Here is an 18,685-nt window from a genome sequence, read left to right on the forward strand (position 1 = left end):
ACTTGCTGGCTGCTCTGCAGTTTGTTCAGCACCAAGCAAGACTCAGCTTTCGAGCTGAGTCCTGCATCCCTAAGCATTCAGAGCCATTCCCAGCATGCAACAGGAGCTCCGACAATGTTGCATGGATAAACGGGTGACTATAGAGTCCTGCTCCGAGTGTTAGCTTCCTTAGAAACAATGAGTGTTTCAACCAAAAGGATTTCAAAATCTTACCGTGTTGAGGATCAGTAATGCTTTCTTCAATGCCTCATAGCTGTCTTCAGCGTGTCTAAATAACTTGGTGACAATATTTTCCTTGAAAGGGTGGTTTCCTGAGTCAAAGCTACAAAAGCATTGGGAGAAAAACAGGAGTAAGATTACAGTCTTGAACTTTGTTCTTTCTTAACGCAAAAAACAAGCATGTGACAACTGTAATAATGCTTCCTTTGTGGGTGACTCTTCCCTGAAAGTGGAAGGTACTTGTGTGGTCCTACTGTCACTCAGCTGCTGTGATATTTAATAGGGAAATCGCTGTGGGGGCAATTCCCTCGGCATCCATTAGCAGGGCCACCCCTCTGTACTGTCCCCCATGCTAATCAGTCATTGTGCAAATCTGTAATTTTAACTTCAAAAAAAGACCAGGAAATATGTAAAATCAGAAAATATTATCACCAAGTTATTCAGACACGCTGAAGGCAGTCTGAGGCACTGATTACACTCTACTTATGTATGATGTATCGAAATGTATAAACGCATCCTACTGACATGTACAACTAATTGGAACAAATAAAATTTAAAAATTAAAAAAAAAAAGACCAGCAAAGAGCCCACAGATCATACTGAGACCTGCCATGTAGACAGCATGTCATAGCACACTCATCCAGAGACCAGGGCACAAGCTCCCAGCTTTAAGACTGAGGACAGGAACCTCCACAGCCTCCCTTGGGCATGCCACGGCCACCATCCTATCACACCCTCTGCCTCTGTCTCTCATCCTGAGCTCAGGCTCCACCATCCACATGCGCCCGTGATCATCCACTTGGTGGGCAAATTGACCTCGACATGGACTGACCAGAGCAGGAAAGGCCAGGATCTTTAAAAACGCAGTGCTTGTCGGCCCCCCTTTTTGAGAGTGTTCAATGAGTGACAGTGAATCGGGTTTGTGGCTGCAGCCATGGAGCCAGCTCAGCCTCCTCCAGTTGTGCAAGAACACAGAAGCACACACCCATCACTCTTTAGAAACATGTCTGGCTTCCTGAGTCCAAGTTCCTTGTGTGACTCACGAGCCTTGTTTTTCTAATGATAGCCAGCACTGGTGGGAACAAATGCTCTTTCCCTGAGTTTCCATCCACCCAGGACCACTGATACTGGCAGCTCTCGCTGCAGGGGACTCACAGTGGGATGCCAAGAAACATCCCTGGCCTCCACCCACCAGCTGTAGTAGGTAGCTCCACCCCAGTGCAATGATCAAAAGTGTCTCACGATATTGCCAAATGCCTTTTGGCAGGTGAGACTGTCCTCAGTTGAAAATCATGGCCTTAAAGTAAATAAAACTTTAAGTTTAATTCTGACAATGCTAGGCAAGGTGTTATCAGACAAGAAAATCAGAAAACAAACAAACAAAAGTCATTTCACTTAAGACATGGACTTGCAGAGTTGCATCCTGGAGCAGGAGCAGAGACTCCCAGTTAACGGAAGGCTGGTGACCAGGGCAGGCCTTAAATACTCAGAGATCCCCAGACAGGGAGGGGACCCAGTGAAACGGGACTTGCCTCTGTGGAACTTTTTACTTTACAAGGGAACACACTGATCTCTATGCACATGTGACATCGTGAAGCCTGGGTTTTCTCTTTAAGATCCACGTGGGGCAATCACTAGAGAATGCAGTCCACAGAAGCAAGACTCCTGTGAGGAATGTCTGAATTCCAAACGCCACAGTAGGTCCTCTTGCACTTCTCTGGCCCCACCACGGCCTGCATGGTAGAGTGAGCTGGAGCTACAACAGGCGCCAGGATGCAGGCTCACGGACGCCCGAGGCAAACAACCTCCAGGACCCAGGACACCTGCACCTCGTGGTGATGGAGACCAGTCAGCACAGTCCCTTCCCGTGGGACTCGAGGGCACCATGGGAGGTGGCCTGCGCTACTAGGAACCCTCCAGCTCCCTTGCCACCTCCAGGGCCTGAGCGCAGGACTCCCTCATCCTCTCTTCTGGTCTTACTTTTCTCATCTAGAAATTGGAATCTTAATTATACTAACCTTATAGTTTGAAGCTTTTTTACATAAGAAAAATGTATGAAAAATAATCGGTATGTAAAAGTTGATTACTCAAGGGAGACTAATTGGTCATCCAATAAATGGGAAAAAAAACTCAGATATTCTCCAGCCTTTTACACATTATGATCTGTGTAACCAAATTTAAAGTTTTCTTTTTACATACCTATTTCTTTTTTTTGAGGGAAACATATAACTGACTTCCAACTCCTGAGGCTCATTAAATGAGGTTAAAAATTGTTTCCAATTGATTTTACTGGTGGTTTTAAGTCCAAATCTAGATTAAAAGAAAGCAAAAGTAGTAAACATTTTTTTTATAATACCACATGGATTAGATGCTTAATACTGAATTGAAAATGGCAGCAATGAATTTATATGAAGTTTCAAACCCAAGGTAAACAAAATCATTTAGTAAAATAGTTCTACAAATGGATTTTTTTAAAGTAAGGAAAAATCAAAGAGATCATGTCTCCATATTCTGTTAAGGGTGGCACAGGCTGAATGAAAAGATGAAGGGAGTTGGTTAAAATTCTAAAGTCCATGAGATACTTTGTTTCAGGTTTGTTATCTGGAGAGTTCAATCACTGTGGTCAGCAGAATGGCCCCTAGGCTCACATCCTGACCCTTGGGATCTGCAGACACTTCACCTTACCTCATAAGCAAAGGGGACTTCAGCCAAGTGACAAGGGTGGACCTCAGAACAGAAGAGTACCCTGAGTTATGGGGGTACAAGCTAATCACATAAGTTCTTAAAAGTGGAGAAAGCTGCAGCCAGGGAAGATTATGACATTGGTGGCTCTGGAGACGAAGGAAGGGACCAAGGAGCAGATGACCTGTAGAAGCCACAAGATGAGAAATTGTTTCTCCAAGAGCTCTTGGGGGCCCTGCTGGCTTTTGAATTCCAGCCCAGTGAGTTTGGATTGAGCTTCTCACCTACCAAACATTAAGATAAAAAATTCATATGGCTTAAGCCAGGAGGCAGCAGCAGAAAAGCAGTACAGATAAAGTCTCAGCAAGAATAAATAATAGGGCTCTTTGAGCCCATGCTGTTTACCCCATTCGTCTATCACCATCGCCTGCCGTCTGCCAGCATATTGCCTACTTTTTGAGTGCAGATCAGTGACTGACTTGCCGTCTATCATCTGCCATTTTCCCATTTGCCTGCCTCTTGCCTGCCTATCACCTGTCTTTCACCTACCTATCACCCACTGCCCAAGGTCCACCTGCTGATTATCCACTGTTAGCCTGCAGACCACCAGAAGACCACCAGCAGATCGCCTGCTGCCCACTGTTGCCTGGAAGTCCATTGTCCCAGTACCCACAGGTTTGGTTACATGTGGCTGCCACCATTTTGGGACAACAGCCAGGACCTGCAGGACCCCCTGCCCACCTGTGCCCCACTCAAACTCAGCTTCCATGCTGTGGCTCCCCATTTACCAACACATTTGGAAGCCAATGCAGCCATCTTGGATTATCCTGGAAGTGGAAGCTGCCATCTTTAGGTGGGGTAACTCCCATCCTGAGATGCCTGCTGGAGACTGTAGGCTCATGTCAGGTACCTCTCACGTTAACAGGCTACTGAAGACTGGGAGGTTTGAATAGTATATGACTGTTATTGTGTAGATTTTTTTCCTCCTTTTTGAAATTTTTAAGTTTTTATTTCTTTATTTTTCTCGCTTTCTCTATTTTCCTTTTGTTTACCTTTTTCCTTGAGTCTCCTTCTCCCTTTTCTCATGCTAACAACCAACTTCTTTTGATTCTGCTCTCCTCTTCCTATGATCTAGTACCTCTATATACTCTTTTTTTTATCCCATTAACAGTTATATCCTAAACCCCTCCCCATCCTCTTTGTTCACCATTAGAAACTGCAGACCTCATTGCAAATCTATTGATTATACTGTAGATAAAAATTGAACTCATTCTCTCTGTTTACTATGGCAATATTGTTAACATCTCCATAGGGGCTATTTGGTTTAGGGCTGCATATTGTCTGTACTGGGTGCTGCTAATATTGATCTCTCCATAAATGAGAGGTTTTGAAAACTTGCAGGATCACTATTAGCCTATGGGGGAAACTGCAACACCCCAGATCTGCACTGCTAGACAGGGAAGATACGTGAACGGCATGAAAAAAACAAGGGAAGAAAGTGTTCCAAACAAACCAAGATTCTATATTAATAGAATCCAATGACAGTATGGTAGAAGAAATGTCAGAAAAAGAGTTCAGATTATACATAATTAAAATGATCTATGAAGCAAAGGATAAGATAAGAGGGCAGATGCAGGCAATGAATTATCACTCCAAAAAGCAGTTGAAAGAGCAACTGCAGGAAGCAAAAGATCATTTCAATAGAGAGAGATTCTGGAAAAAACAAACAAAAATCCTTGAAATGAAGGAAACAATAAACCAAATAAAAAAACTCAATGGAAAGCATCACCAACAGACTAGATCACTTGGAAGACAGAACCTCAGACAATGAAGACAAAATATTTAATCTTAAAAATAAAGTTGACCAGAGAAGATGGTAAGAAATCATGAACAGAACCTCCAAGAACTATGGGACATCATGAAAAGACCAAATTTAAGAATTATTGGGATTGAGGAAGGCACAGAGATACAAACCAAAGGAATGAACAACCTATTTAATGAAATAATATCAGAAAATTTCCCAAACCTGAAGAATGAAACGGAAAATCAAATACAAGAGGCTTACAGAACACCAAATGCACAAAATCACAACAGATCCACACCAAGGCACATTATAATGAAAATGCCTAACATTCAAAATAAAAATAGAATTTTAAAGACTGAGAGAGAAAAGCATCAGATTACATATAGGGGGAAACCAATACGGATAGCAGCAGATTTCTCAGCCCAGACCCTAAAAGCTAAGAAGGGCCTGGAATAACGTATTTCAAACTCTGAAAGAACATGGTTGCCAACCAAAAATCCCATACCCAGCAAAACTAATATTCAGATTTGAGGGTGAAATAAAATCCTTCCATGATAAACAAAAGTTAAAAGAATTTATAAATAGAAAGCCTACACTACAGAATGTTCTCAACAAAATATTCCATGAGGAGGAAATGAAAAACAACAATGTAGATCAGCAAAGAGAGGAACTGCCTTAGAGAAAAACCACTCAAGGAGAAACCAAGCCAACTTAAAAACCAAAAATAAGCCAAATGACTGGGAATACAAATCATATCTCAATAATAACCCTGAATGTTAATGGCCTAAACTCATCAATGAAAAGACATAGACTGGCAGATTGGATTAAAAAGAAAGATTTGACAATGTGCTGCCTGCAGCAGATTCATCTCATAGAAAAGGACATCTACAGACTAAAGGTGAAAGGATGGGAAAAAACCTACCACGCACATGGACTCAGTAAAAAAGCAAGGGTTTCCATCCTTATATCAGATAAAGTGGACTTCAAGCTGAAGTTACTCAGAAGGGATAAAGAAGGACATTTAATACTGCTTAAGGGAACCATAAATCAGCAAGACATAATGATCATAAATATTTATGCCCCCAAACAACAGTGCATCCATGTACATCAAACAAATCCTTCTCAATTCCGGGAATCAAATAGACCACAACACAATTCTGGGTGACTTTAACACACTGCTCTCACCACTGGATAGATCTTCCAAACAAAAACTGAAATAAGAAACCATAGAACTCAATAACACAATCAATAACCTAGATTTAACAGACATATATAGAATATTCCATCCATCAACAAGTGAATACACTGTCTTCTCAGCAGCACATGGATCAGTCTCTTAAATATTGTTATGGCACAAAGCAGCCCTTAGTAAATACAAAAAAATGGAGATACTACCTTGTATTCTATCAGATCATAATGGAATAAAATTAGAAATTAATGATAAAATAAAAAACAGAAACTACTCCAACACATGGAGACTAAATAATATGCTATTGAATGAAGCATGGATAACAGAAGACTTCAGCAAGGAGATAAAAAAAATTCTTAGAGGTAAATGAGAATGATGATACAACATATCTGGGACACCATGAAAGCAGTACTAAGAGGAAAGTTCATTGCATGGAGTGCATTCAAGAAAAGAAAAAAAAATCAATAACTAAATGACCTAACATTACATCTCAAAGTCCTAGAAAAAGAACAGAACAACACCAAAAGTAGTAGAACACAGAAAATAATTAAAATCAGAGGTGAAATCACTGAAATTGAAACAAAAGAAACAATTCAAAAAATTGACAAAACAAAAAGTTGGTTCTTTGAAAAAGTAAACAAAATGGGTAAACCCTTAGCCACACTAACAAAAAGAAGGAGAGAGAAAACTCAAATAACTAAAATTTATGATGAAAAAGGAAATATCACAACAGACACCACTGAAATACATAATTAGAAGTTACTTTGAAAATCTATACTCCAACACAGTAGAAAATCTTGAAGACATTGACAAATTTTTAGAGACATATGATCCTTCCAAACTGAATCAGGAGCAGAGACACAATTTAAATGGATCAATTTCAAGCAATGAAATAGAAGAAGTCTTTGAAAGTCTACCAAGAAAAGCCCAGGACCAGATGGATTCTCAGCTGAGTTCTACAAGACCTTCAAAGAAGAGCTAACACCAATACTCCTCAAAGTATTCCAGGAAACAGAAAAGGAGGGAACCCTTCCAAACTTACTCTATGAAGCTAATATCACTAATATCACTCTGATACCAAAACCAGACAAAGACACAACAAGGAAAGAAAACTTTAGACCCATATCTCTGATGAACATAGACACAAAAATCCATAACAAAATTCTGGCAAATTGCATACAAAAACATAGTACACCATGACCAAGTGGGGTTTACCAGGGGATACGACGTTGGTTCAACATCTGGAAATCAATAAACAAAACTCATCACATCAATATACTTAAGGTTAAGAATCAAATGATTATTTCAATAGAAGCAGAAAAAGCATTTGATAAAATACAATACCACTTCATGCTCAAAACACTAGAAAAAATAGTGACAGTAGGAATATACCTCAACATTGTAAAGGCTATCTATGCTAAGCCCACGGGCAACATCATTCTAAAACAGAGAAAAACTGAACGCATTCCCACTAAAAACTGGAATGAGGGTGAGAGATAGGGGTTTAATTTCATTTTATTGCATATGGATTTCCAGTTTTTCCAGCACCTTTTGTTGAAGAGGCTATCTTTTCACAATTTCTGTTCAACATTGTACTTGAAACACTAACCAGAGCAATTAAATAGACCAAAGACATTAAAGGGATACAAATAGGAAAAGAAAAACTCAAGCTGTCACTATTTGCTGATGACATGATTCTATATTTAGAGGATCCAAAAAACTCCACCAGAAAACTTCTAGAACTAATAAAAGAATTCAGCAAAGTAGCAGGATATAAAATCAACACGCATAAATCTAATGCATTTCTATTCATAAGTGATGAATTCTCTGAAAGAGAAATTAGGAAAACCACTCCATTCCATTCACAATAGCCTCCAAAAAAAAAAAAAAAAAAAAAAAAACAACTTGGGAATCAATCTAACAAAAGAGGTGAAAGACCTCTACAATGAAAACTACAGAAAAAAATTAAAGAAATTAAAGAAAACCTCAGAATATGGAAAGATCTCCCATGTTCTTGGATATGCAGAATTAATATTGTCAAAATGGCCATACTACCAAAAGCGGTATACAAATTCAGTGCGATTTCAATTAAAATCCCAATGACATATCTCATAGAAATAGAGAAATCAAACATGAACTTCATCTGGAAGAACAAAAGACCCAGAATAGCCAAAGCAATCCTGGGCAGGAAGAGTAATGCAGGAGGTAGCACAATACCAGACCTTAAACTGTACTATAGAGCAATAGAAACAAAAACAGCATGGTATTGACACCAAAATAGACAGGCAGACCAATGGTACAGTATGGAAGACACAGAGGCATACCCACATAAGTCCAGTAACCTCATACTGGACAAGGGTGCCAAAAACTTACAATGGAGAAAAGATAGCCTCTTCAACAAAAGGTGCTGGAAAAACTGGAAATCCATATGCAATAAAATGAAATTAAACCCCTATCTCTCACCCTGCACAGAACTCAACTCAAAATGGATCAAGGACCTAGGAATTAGACCTGAGACTCTTTACCAAATAGAAGAAAAAGTAGGCCCGAAACTCCATCATGTTGGCTTAGGACCAGACTTCCTTAACAAGACCCCCAGAGCACAAGAAATAAAAGCAAGGATCAATAAATGGGATGGATTCAAACTAAAAAGCTTTTTCTCAGCAAAGGACACAATCAATAATGTGAAAAGAGAGCCTACAGAGGGGGAGAAAATCTTTTCCACACACACTTCAGATAGAGCATTAATCTCCAAAATTTATAAATAACTTTAAAAACTTTACATCAAAAATACAAAGAAACCAATCAGTAAATGGGCCAAGGAACTGGGCAGACACTTCACAGAAGAAATACAGGCGATCAATAAATATATGAAAAAGTGCTCATCATCTCTAGTAATTAGAGAAAGGCAAATCAAAACCACCCTAAGATTTCATCTTACCCCAATTAGAATGATTATTATCAAGAACACAAGCAACAATAGGTGTTGGCAAGGAGGTGGGGGAAAAGGCACACTCACACATTTCTGGTGGGATTGCAAATTGGTGCAGCCACTCTGGAAAACAGTATGGAGATTCCTCATAAAACTTTGAATGGACCCACCATTTGACCCAGCTATCCTACTCCTCGGTTTATACCCAAAGGACCTGAAATCAGCATACTACAGTAATGCTTATAGCTGCTCGATTCACAATAGCTAGATTGTGGAACCAGCCTAGATGCCCTTCAATTGATGAATGGATAAAGAAACTGTTGGTATATAAACACAATGGAATACTACTCAGTCAAAAAGAAGAATAAAATTATGGCATTTGCTGGCAAATGGATGGAGTTGGAGAATATCATGCTAAGTGAAATAAACCAATCCCAAAAAACCAAAGGCAGAATGTTTTCTCTGATAAGTGGATGATGATACATAATGGGAAGGGGGAGTGACAGGGGGTAAGAGAAGAATGGAGGAACTTTGAATCGTGTAGAGGGAAATGGGGTGGGAGGGGTGGGGGAAGGAAAGATAGTGGACCGAGACAGACATCATTACCCTATGTATGTGTATGATTACATGAATGGTGTGAATCTACATTGCGTACAACCATAGAAATGAAAAGTTGTACCCATTCGTGTACAATGAATCCAAATGCAGTCTGTAAAAATTTTTAAAAAAGGAAAAAAAGAATAAATAATAGGAAAATTGCTCAAAACCAAATTTCCAAAATCAATATACTCCTATGACTCGGGGCCCAATCATTTTGGAGTCACGTGATGTCAGCAGGAGAACCAGTGTGAACACACGTGTGGGGCTCAGAAAGGCCAGAGTGCAGATCCTGCTCCCTCCCATCCTGCTGGCTGACTCAGGCAAAGCCTTCCTTCCCTGGGTCTCTGCACTCACCTGTAAGAGCTGAAGAGCTAAGACCTGGGAGGAGAAGGAGAAGGGATAAAGAAAAAGCAGCAGGCTTCTCCGCCACGCAGGCTGGACAACCCACTGATGTGATCACACGCCCTGACCTGCATATGTCACCCACACGCTAGTGTCGCTCATCCATCCACAACAGGAGGCTGAGACCCTTGGATTACAGATATGAGGTGCCAGAGTGGGCACAAGACAGGCTGCCTGAGTGGGAGCTGGGCAGACAGCCTTAACCCCTTACCCACATGTAGGGTAGTAACACACCCAGGGAAGAGCGCTAGAGAAGTTTCTGGAGAAAATCTTTTGGTGCTCTATGAGCACCCACCCAGACCTGAGGGCAGGCCAGAGGATGCCTATGCTCACCTGAAGCCTTGTGAAAGGAACTGGCTCCCTCTGGGGGGCTGGGGTTCCAAAGCCCAGCCTGGAGACCGGGTCTGGGCCTGACTCCCTGTTTAACGTCACTTGAGTCCTGTCGTCTACGATAATTGTGTGAAGCACGTTTCCTTTTATAACCTTGGGTTCACTGGTCAGCAGGCAGCCACCGCTCTAGCCTGTCCACTGTGTCACATGACTGGATTTGCCCCTGGGCAAGCTAATCAGCGACAAGAATGGCCCGAGGAGATGTGCAGAGCTGGAAAACCTCTCACCTCCTGGTGTGCCATCTGGCCACAACCTGCACCTGCAGGAGGTGCCCACCAGCCTGTGACTGCCCATCTCCTACAGAAGCTGCCCCTAAGGCAGCTCCTGGCAAGATGGCCCTTTGGGGGAAGTGTCCATTAGCTAGCTCATCCTAATCAAGTGCCACTGCCTCACCTCTGGACCAAGTGACTTCCCTTGTGCAGGGAACAGAGTGGGCTGTTGCACAGGAACAGTTCCACTCAAGGAGCTTGACAGGTGTCCCCTACAATTAGGGTAGTGGTGTGTGTCCACCCAGAAATCTTCCAAGTGGAAGGTGAGCTGGCCAGCGCTGGGGGAAAGTGTGGGGCACTGGCTGGCTTGCTCGAGCAGAGTCATCAGGAGAGGATCTGGCGTGGGCCATATGACAGCAAGAGCAGGTCACCCACAGACCGCGGGGGCATCACAGCTCCCACCCAAGAGGGCCACTGGGAGGAACCAATAGACCTGGGGGGACAGGCAGGGAAGAAAATGTGCTCGCTTTTGTCAAATGTGAAATCCAAAGCCAGCCAAGGCCTGGTTGGAAGGGAAGGCTTTAAACGCACTGAGCCCAAGAAAGTAGCTACAGACCTTCGGTGGTACCTTCTAAGAACTTCCTTCCCCCTTCTTCCTCTCCCTGCTGTGTGCATGACCATCCCTGGGGGTGTCAGAAAGTGAGTGTGCAAAGAGGGGGTGGGGGAAGCTGCCATCGTGCCCCTTCGCTCTCGCCTGCAAGGCCCTCAGGGGTGGCAGGAGCACAGTCCACAAGCAATCACGTCTGCAGCTTTGAGTACCAGTGACTCAGCCTGCTGTATTTCTAAACGGAGGCTCTTCATACGACCAAGACACCCGACAAGGCCAGGTCTGCCCACGCTTCTGTCAGGGCAAAGGAACTAATCTGCTGGCAAATGCCAAGGGTCGGTGGAAAACAAACGTAAGGAGCTCGAGACTTGGTCTGGTCTTTGTCTGTTCAACTTGGGTTCTGTGTGCGGTCGGTCAGCTGTCCATCTGTCACACAGCCAAGCGGTCATCTTCTCTGACAGGGTTTTGCAATAACCTAACGAGTTTCCCTATACCTATCTTGCCTCTCTCCATTGCACTTGCCTGACTCCATATTGCCAGAACTTTTTAAATGAAAATCTGATCAGAATGACCCCCTTGCTTAAAATCACCCATTGCTCCTAGGACGACGCTGTCCCATAACTGGCCAGCCTGCGAGGCTTGGCCCTGCTTGCCTCTCCAGCCTCCCGTGGCATCTCCCTGCTGTCTGCACCAGCACGTCGCCCTTGCAGTTCTTCAAAAAGGGTCTGCTCTTCTCTCTTTTGGACCCTTCCATGTGCTTCCCTCCCGACACGTCCCCCTTTTCTGCCCCTGTGCCGCGCATAGCCGAGTCTCCTGCAATGAGCCTCAGTCATTCCTCCCTGACTGCCACGAGCAGTGCCTTAGACTTGCCGCGCTGCCCCCTTCCTGGCTATCACCCACCATTCAGGATTCAGAATGAGCGCCTAGCCCTTCCAAAGCACTTCTGCTGAGTGTGATCACAGTGGTTAATGGTTATTATTTCTACTTCTAGCAAGTGTTCATGGTGATGAGCGAGAGAGGCTGATAGTTTGATCTGCAGGCACCTACAGCAACATTAAACAAGTGGACTGTGTCTTGGCTAGGTGTGCTACCATTCACGCACAAAAAATGTTTCCTCCTTGCACAGTCCTTCTTTCCCAAACTTTGATGTAGTTTGACAATATTAATTTCCATCCTAAATTTCAGCAAATTGGAAATTAATTTTCTATTATAGGAACATTATGGCTACTATTAAAAATAGAATCAGCTTCAATATATTGCATTTAGGAAATTGTCTTGCTCTTTGGGAAAAATATCAAATGAGATCTTCACTTGGTACCAGATACTAAAGTAAATTAAAAGTAGATTAAAAGTTAAATTTAAAACTATGACACACACACACAAAAGAAAACCTCAAAGAAAATCTAGGTATATACTTATTTGATACTTGAATAAGAATAAATTTTTAAATAAAACTTAAGAAATCTCAAACTATTTAATTACATCAGAATTTTTATAAAACAGAAATACAAATAGCCAAGCAACATTATCTATTGTAAATATGTATAATAAATCACTAATATCTTCAACGTGTTTATTTTGCAAGTTAATATGAAAATACTAAAACCTGACTTCTTCCAGTAACGATGGAGTAAGACTCTATTGGACCAACTCTCCTGCGGGAAATCACAGCACACTCAGTGTGATACCAAAAGCAGCTACCTGAAGCACGTGAACGGAAGCAAGAAAAGTCTGCTGGGACGCCAGGGGGGAGAGAAGGGGAGGCGGGGAGTGCGCTTAACTCTTCCAGCCTCAGCCGAGGTACCCCAGCATGAGGTAGGGCAGGGGCACCAGTTAAAAAAGCAAACTAAAAAGAAGCCTTTCTGGCCTGGAAAACTAGAAGACCAATTCCTGGTTACCTGTAGTCGCTAGAGAGAAAGAAAGTCCTAGAAGGGAAAGAGCTGGACAGGAATCCCTACATTCTGTCTCATCACATTTCTGCCTGGCTCCTGAAGCTCACCTGCTCAGAAAATACTCTGAATACCTTAGATAAGCACAAAGGAGCAGACTAAGATCAGGACTGCCACCAAAGAAACAGTGTGAGTTTGAGTCCAACCAATACAACTGTGTACTAAAACAAAAGAAACAGGAAAAACACCCAAATTTAGGATCTCCCAAATTTAACATTCCAAATTTCTAAGATGCATTCCAAATATGAACAAGAAAAATGGAACAAGAAAAGAAAATCAACTAGGATAGGCCAATATTAACATTAATAGACAAGGATTTTAAAAGCAATGATAACAACTATCCTCAATGAAATCAATGAAAATATGCTCAAAATAAATCAAAAGATAGGAAATCTCATCTGAGAACTAGATAATAAAGAGAACTAAATGGAAATTCTAAGACCAAAAAGTATACTACCTGAAATGAAAAATTCACTGGATGAACTTAAAAGAATGGAAAGCACAGAAAAAGGGAGAAAACTTAAATATAAATCAATGGAAACCACCCAGTATGAAGAACATAGAATACACATATATTTACAAAGTGAATAGAGACTCAAAAACATGTTCTACAATACCACAGGGTCTAACATACATGTAATTGGAATCATAGAAGGAGAAGAGAAAAACAACAGGGAAGAAAAAAATATTTTAAAAAATAAAAAATTTCCCCAAATTGGATTAAAAATATATATTTACAGATTTAGGATACTACAACAATAAACAACAAGCAGAGGATACACATGACAAAGCCATGCAAAGGCACATCATCATTACTAAGTTGTAAGTCAAATTCAGAGGTGAATCTTGAATCCTACAAGAGAAAAATGACTCATTACATACTGGAGAACCGTGATTGAAGAGATGACTGCTCATCCAAAACAATGGAAGGCCAAAGATGTGCACAATGTCAGGAAGTGCTGAAAGTAACCCAGAACTTCCTATCTAAGAAAACACCCTTCAAAAATGAAAAAGAAATAAAGGCATTTGTAAATAAAAAGAAAACAAGGTAACCCATCATTAGCATACCAAGAGCTCAGTAAAGTAAGTAACAGCAGATGGAAGCCCTGGCTCCTCAGAAAGAATGGAAAAAGGGCTGGAAATGATAAATGTCTGAGAACACAAAGGATGTTTTTCTATCTCTTTATGTCTCTGTAAATCTAAAAATAACATTATCTTGTGGGGTTTATAACACAGGTAGATATGATATATTTAATATCCATGGTATGAAGAACATGAGGGGGCAGGATATAGAACTATATACTTGCATTGGTTCTATGTTTTATGTGAAGTGGGTACAATATTAGCTGTATGTAAACTGGAAAAAGTTAGGAGTGCATATTATAATCCCCAGAGCAACCACTGAAAATTGAGCAAAGAAATATACCTAAAAGAAAATAAGAAAATTAGCCAGGTGAGTTGGTGCACGCCTGAAATCCCAGGCAGGAGGATCACGAGTTCAAAGCCAGCCTCAGCAAAAGTGAGGTGCTAAGCAACTCAGTGAGACCCTGTCTCTAAATAAAATACAAAATAGGGCTGGAGATGTGGCTCAGTGGTCAAGTGCCCTAAATTTAATCCCCCTACTCTCCCACAACAAAAAAATAAGATAATTTAAATGGAATATTTAATATATTCAAATCATATAAAAAGAAGGCAAGAGAAAAAGAATAAAGAAACAAACAAAAACAGAAGAAAGTTTAAAAATGAGGGGACAAAGAAAAAATGGAGACTCAAACTAAACATATGAATAATTACTTTAAATGTTAATCAACAAAATTCTTCAATTTAAAAATAGAGGGCTGGGGAGATAGCTCAGTTGGTAGAGTGCTTGCCTCACAAGCACAAGGCCATGGGTTCAATCCCCAGCACCGAAAAAAAAAAAAAAAAATAGAGATTACCAGGATGGATTTTTAAAAGATTTAAATTTATGCTTTCATAAAAGAGACACATTTATAATATAATAAACCTAAGTTGGAAAGGACATGACCTTAAGCTGTGTGATCAAGGTCAATACCACTAGTGAAAAGTCCTAAGGATTTCGTGTACCCTTGCTGTGATGTGATACCCATGGCACTTTACCTCCCCTAAAACACACACACGACCGCAGTCTAAGCAGGCAAATCCCAAGTGAAGGACATTCTGTAACATTTTTGACCAGTAATCCTCAAAACTTGCAAGATCACTAAAAACTGAGATCCTGAATAACTGTCATAATCAAGAGAAGACTAAAAGCACGTGACTTCTAAATGTAATTGGGCATCCCAAAAATATCCTGTAACAAAAAAAAAAAAAAAAAAAAAAAAAAGGATTTTGGAGAAAAACTGAGGAAATGTGAATAAAGTATGGGCCTTAGTTAACATAATATATTACTACTAACTCATCAGTGTGGAAGCGTAGTAATGAAAGATGTTAATAGGGGACTCAGTTGAGAATACTCCATATTATATCTTCACAGTCATTCTTTAATGGAAAGCTGCTCTAAAATAAGTTGATTATTTTTTAAAAGAATGTTGAGAGAATGTTATGAATAGCATTATGCTGATACATCTGGCAATAATATGATATGTATTTTTTTGAAAAATACAAATTACCAAAAATAAACCAGGAAGAAGGAGAAAATTTGAATAGATTCACGTTAGTTTTTTTGAAATTTAACTTGTGATTTTAAATATTCCCCAAAAGAAAATTCCAGGTATACATGACTTCTCAGATGAATTCAACTGAATATTTAAGGAATTAATGCCTGTCTAATAGCAGAGTTCAAGAAGGAAATGAAGGGTTATGGGAAATAATATTCCTACAAGACAGCTCCCCAAGAAAAGTGGAGGGACAGTGTGGCTCGGGAGGAGGGAGGGGAGAATAGCAAACATTAAACCTCCCAGTGCACCCTTTCCCAATAGCAATGGCCCTGAAGGGGAAAGGCAAGCTTCCATCCCTTCCTGGGTCATCCCCAGCATCTTCACCAAAAGCAAACCTTCACCCCTTCCCCACCCCAGTGGGCCCTGAAGGGAGGAGGCGGCCCTGGACTTTCACCTCCTCATTCAGGTGGGTCCTGGAAGGGGAGAAGCAAATAGTGAAGCTCTAGGTAACAATGGGCCCCAGAGGAAGAAGATAAGCAGGGAGCACCGAGCTGTGAGCTTTTCCCAGTGACCGTGAGGTTCAGACATTTTACAATGGCCTTGCTGAGTTAAAGCACTAACCTGCACAACCAGCCCCTGACTGTCTAAACTGCACATCCATAGTCTCCAATGAAACTATAAAACCCAGACTCCTTCGGTAACCTGGGGGCCATCTCCATACCCAGAAAATGGGCCCTCCCGTGCCTGACTGATTGACTTCACTGCAGAATAAAGGAAAGTTTGCTTCCTATCTCCTGCTCCATCATGTGTGGGTCATGGGCTTACGGAAAACATTTCCCAATGTATTTTTTGAGACTAGTGTTACTCTGATGCCAAAACCAGAGATTTTATAAGAACAGGTACTACTAGGCAAATATCACTACTGGGAAAAGATGCAAAAATATTCTCCACAAAACTTAGCAAATAACCCAAACAACATTTACAAAGGATAATGTGCTACCAAGTGAAACTTAATCCCAAGATGCAAGGTTGGTTTAACATTTGAAAAATCAATCAGTGTAATTCACCATATTAGGATAATGGAAGAAAAACTGTATGATCATCAAAATTTATGTAGAAAAGTATTTTTAAAAATTCAACTTACATTATACAAACTTTCAGCATATATGAATTGAAAGAAAATCCCTTAAATTAATGAAAGACAGCAATCAAAATCCATCCCAACAGAAGCACAAACCCAACACAGGAATACAAGAAATATGAAAAAACATGACAACATGACTCCTCCTGAAACTCCTAATTCACCTGGAACTGACTCCAAGGACACTGAAGTAGATGAACTACCAGATTAAGAATTCAAAAGAAGGATCAGAAAAATGATCAGTGAAGTTTGGGAGAACACAGAAAAACAAATGAATGAACTTAGGAAGTGTACAGGATGTTAGTGAAAATTTAATAAAGAGATGGAGATCTTGGAAATGGAAAGCACAATAAATCAAATAAAATGTTCAGCTGAAATTCTCTCTAATAGAGTAGGCCATGCAGAAGGCAGAATCTCAGAGCTGGAAGACAAAGTGGCCAGCCTTGAACATTCAGAATATTCAGAATGAAAATTACAGAACACAAAAGAAAGAAATTGAAGAAGATACTAGGAGATATAACCATCACCTGGGTTCATGGATAGGCAGAATTAGTACTGTTAAAATGGTCTTATTATCCAAAGCAATACACAGCTTCAATGCAAACCCCATGAAAATACCAATGACATTCTTCACAGAACTAGAAAAAAACAAAGTCCTAAAATTCATTCAGAAGAATAAAAGACCCAGAAGAGCCAAAGCAATTCTAGGCCAAAAAAAGCAATGCCGGAGGCATCACAATATCTGACTTCAAATTATACTACAGAGCTATAGTAACAAAAAAGGCATGGTACTGGCATAAAAACAGACACATAGACCTATTAAACACCTATTGTGTTTAATTAAACACAATAGAAGACATAGAGACAAACCCATAGACACAGTCATCTAATCCCTGACAAAGACGCCCAAAATATACACTGGAGAAAAGATAGACTTTTAAACAAATGGTGCTGGGAAACTGGTTATCCACGTGTAGAAGAATGAGACTAGATCCCAGTCTCACACTGCAAAAAAATCAATTCAAAATGGATCAAAGACCTAGGAATTAGATCAGAGACTTTGCAACTCACAGAAGAAAACGTAGAGTCGACACCACAACGAGTGTGCTAGCAACGACTTTAGACCCCTAAAGCTCAGGAAATACCCCGATTCAAAAAATGGGATGACAAAATTAAAAAGCCCCTGCACACAAAGGAAACAAGAATGTGAAGAGAGAACCTGTAGATGAGAGAAAAATCTCTGCTAGCTACTCTTCTGACAGAGGACTAATATTCAGAATATATAAAGAACTCAAAAAACACCAAAAGCCAAATAACCTGATTAATAAGTGGAAAAATGAACTCAACATTCACTTATCAAAAGAAGAAATATAAATGGCCCACAAATATATGAAGAAACGTTCAACATCTTTAGCAATTAGAGAAATGCAAATCAAAACTACCTTGAGATTTCATCTCACTCCAGTTAGAACAGGTGCCATCAAATATACAAACAATAATGAACATTGATGGGGATGTGGAGGAAAGGACACTTTCACACCATTGGTGTGACTGTGAATCAGTACAACCACATGGAAATCAGTATGTGGGCTCCTCAAAAGCCTAGGCATGGAACCCCACGTGACCCGACTATAACACTCCTCAGTGTTTATCCTAAAGAATGAAAGCCAGAATACTACAGCAGCACATGCATACCCAAGTTTCTGGCAGCACAGTTCATGGTAGCTGAGCTATGGAACCAGCTTAGGTGTCCATCGATGGATAAAGAAAATGTGGTACATATACATGATAGACATGCAGGCAGTCATAAAGAAGAATGAAATCATGTCATTCGCAAGAAAAATGGATGGAACCAGAGAACATTACGTTAAGTGAAATAAGTCAAACTCAGAAAGCCAGGAGAGTGTTTTTTCTCTCATATGTGGAAGACAGAGAAGAAAACA

At 40.5% G+C, this 18,685-nt stretch overlaps 1 protein-coding gene across 6 annotated transcripts in view; it reads right to left on the reverse strand.

Moving 5' to 3' along the window:
* EFCAB6 (EF-hand calcium binding domain 6) overlaps nt 1-18,685 on the reverse strand; it is a 224,912-nt gene that overhangs the window by 106,259 nt on the left and 99,968 nt on the right. For all 6 annotated transcript variants that reach the window (XM_079143290.1, XM_079143288.1, XM_079143286.1 and 3 more), the window contains 2 exons: nt 2,419-2,529; nt 214-322 (listed from right to left, as the gene is read on the reverse strand). In XM_079143290.1, the coding sequence (XP_078999416.1) occupies nt 214-322; nt 2,419-2,529 (220 nt within the window). The remainder of the gene's footprint in view (nt 1-213; nt 323-2,418; nt 2,530-18,685) is intronic.

Source organism: Sciurus vulgaris, assembly GCF_902686455.1.
Source record: "Sciurus vulgaris genome assembly, chromosome: 5".
In the NCBI taxonomy this organism is placed as follows: Eukaryota; Metazoa; Chordata; class Mammalia; order Rodentia; family Sciuridae; genus Sciurus; species Sciurus vulgaris.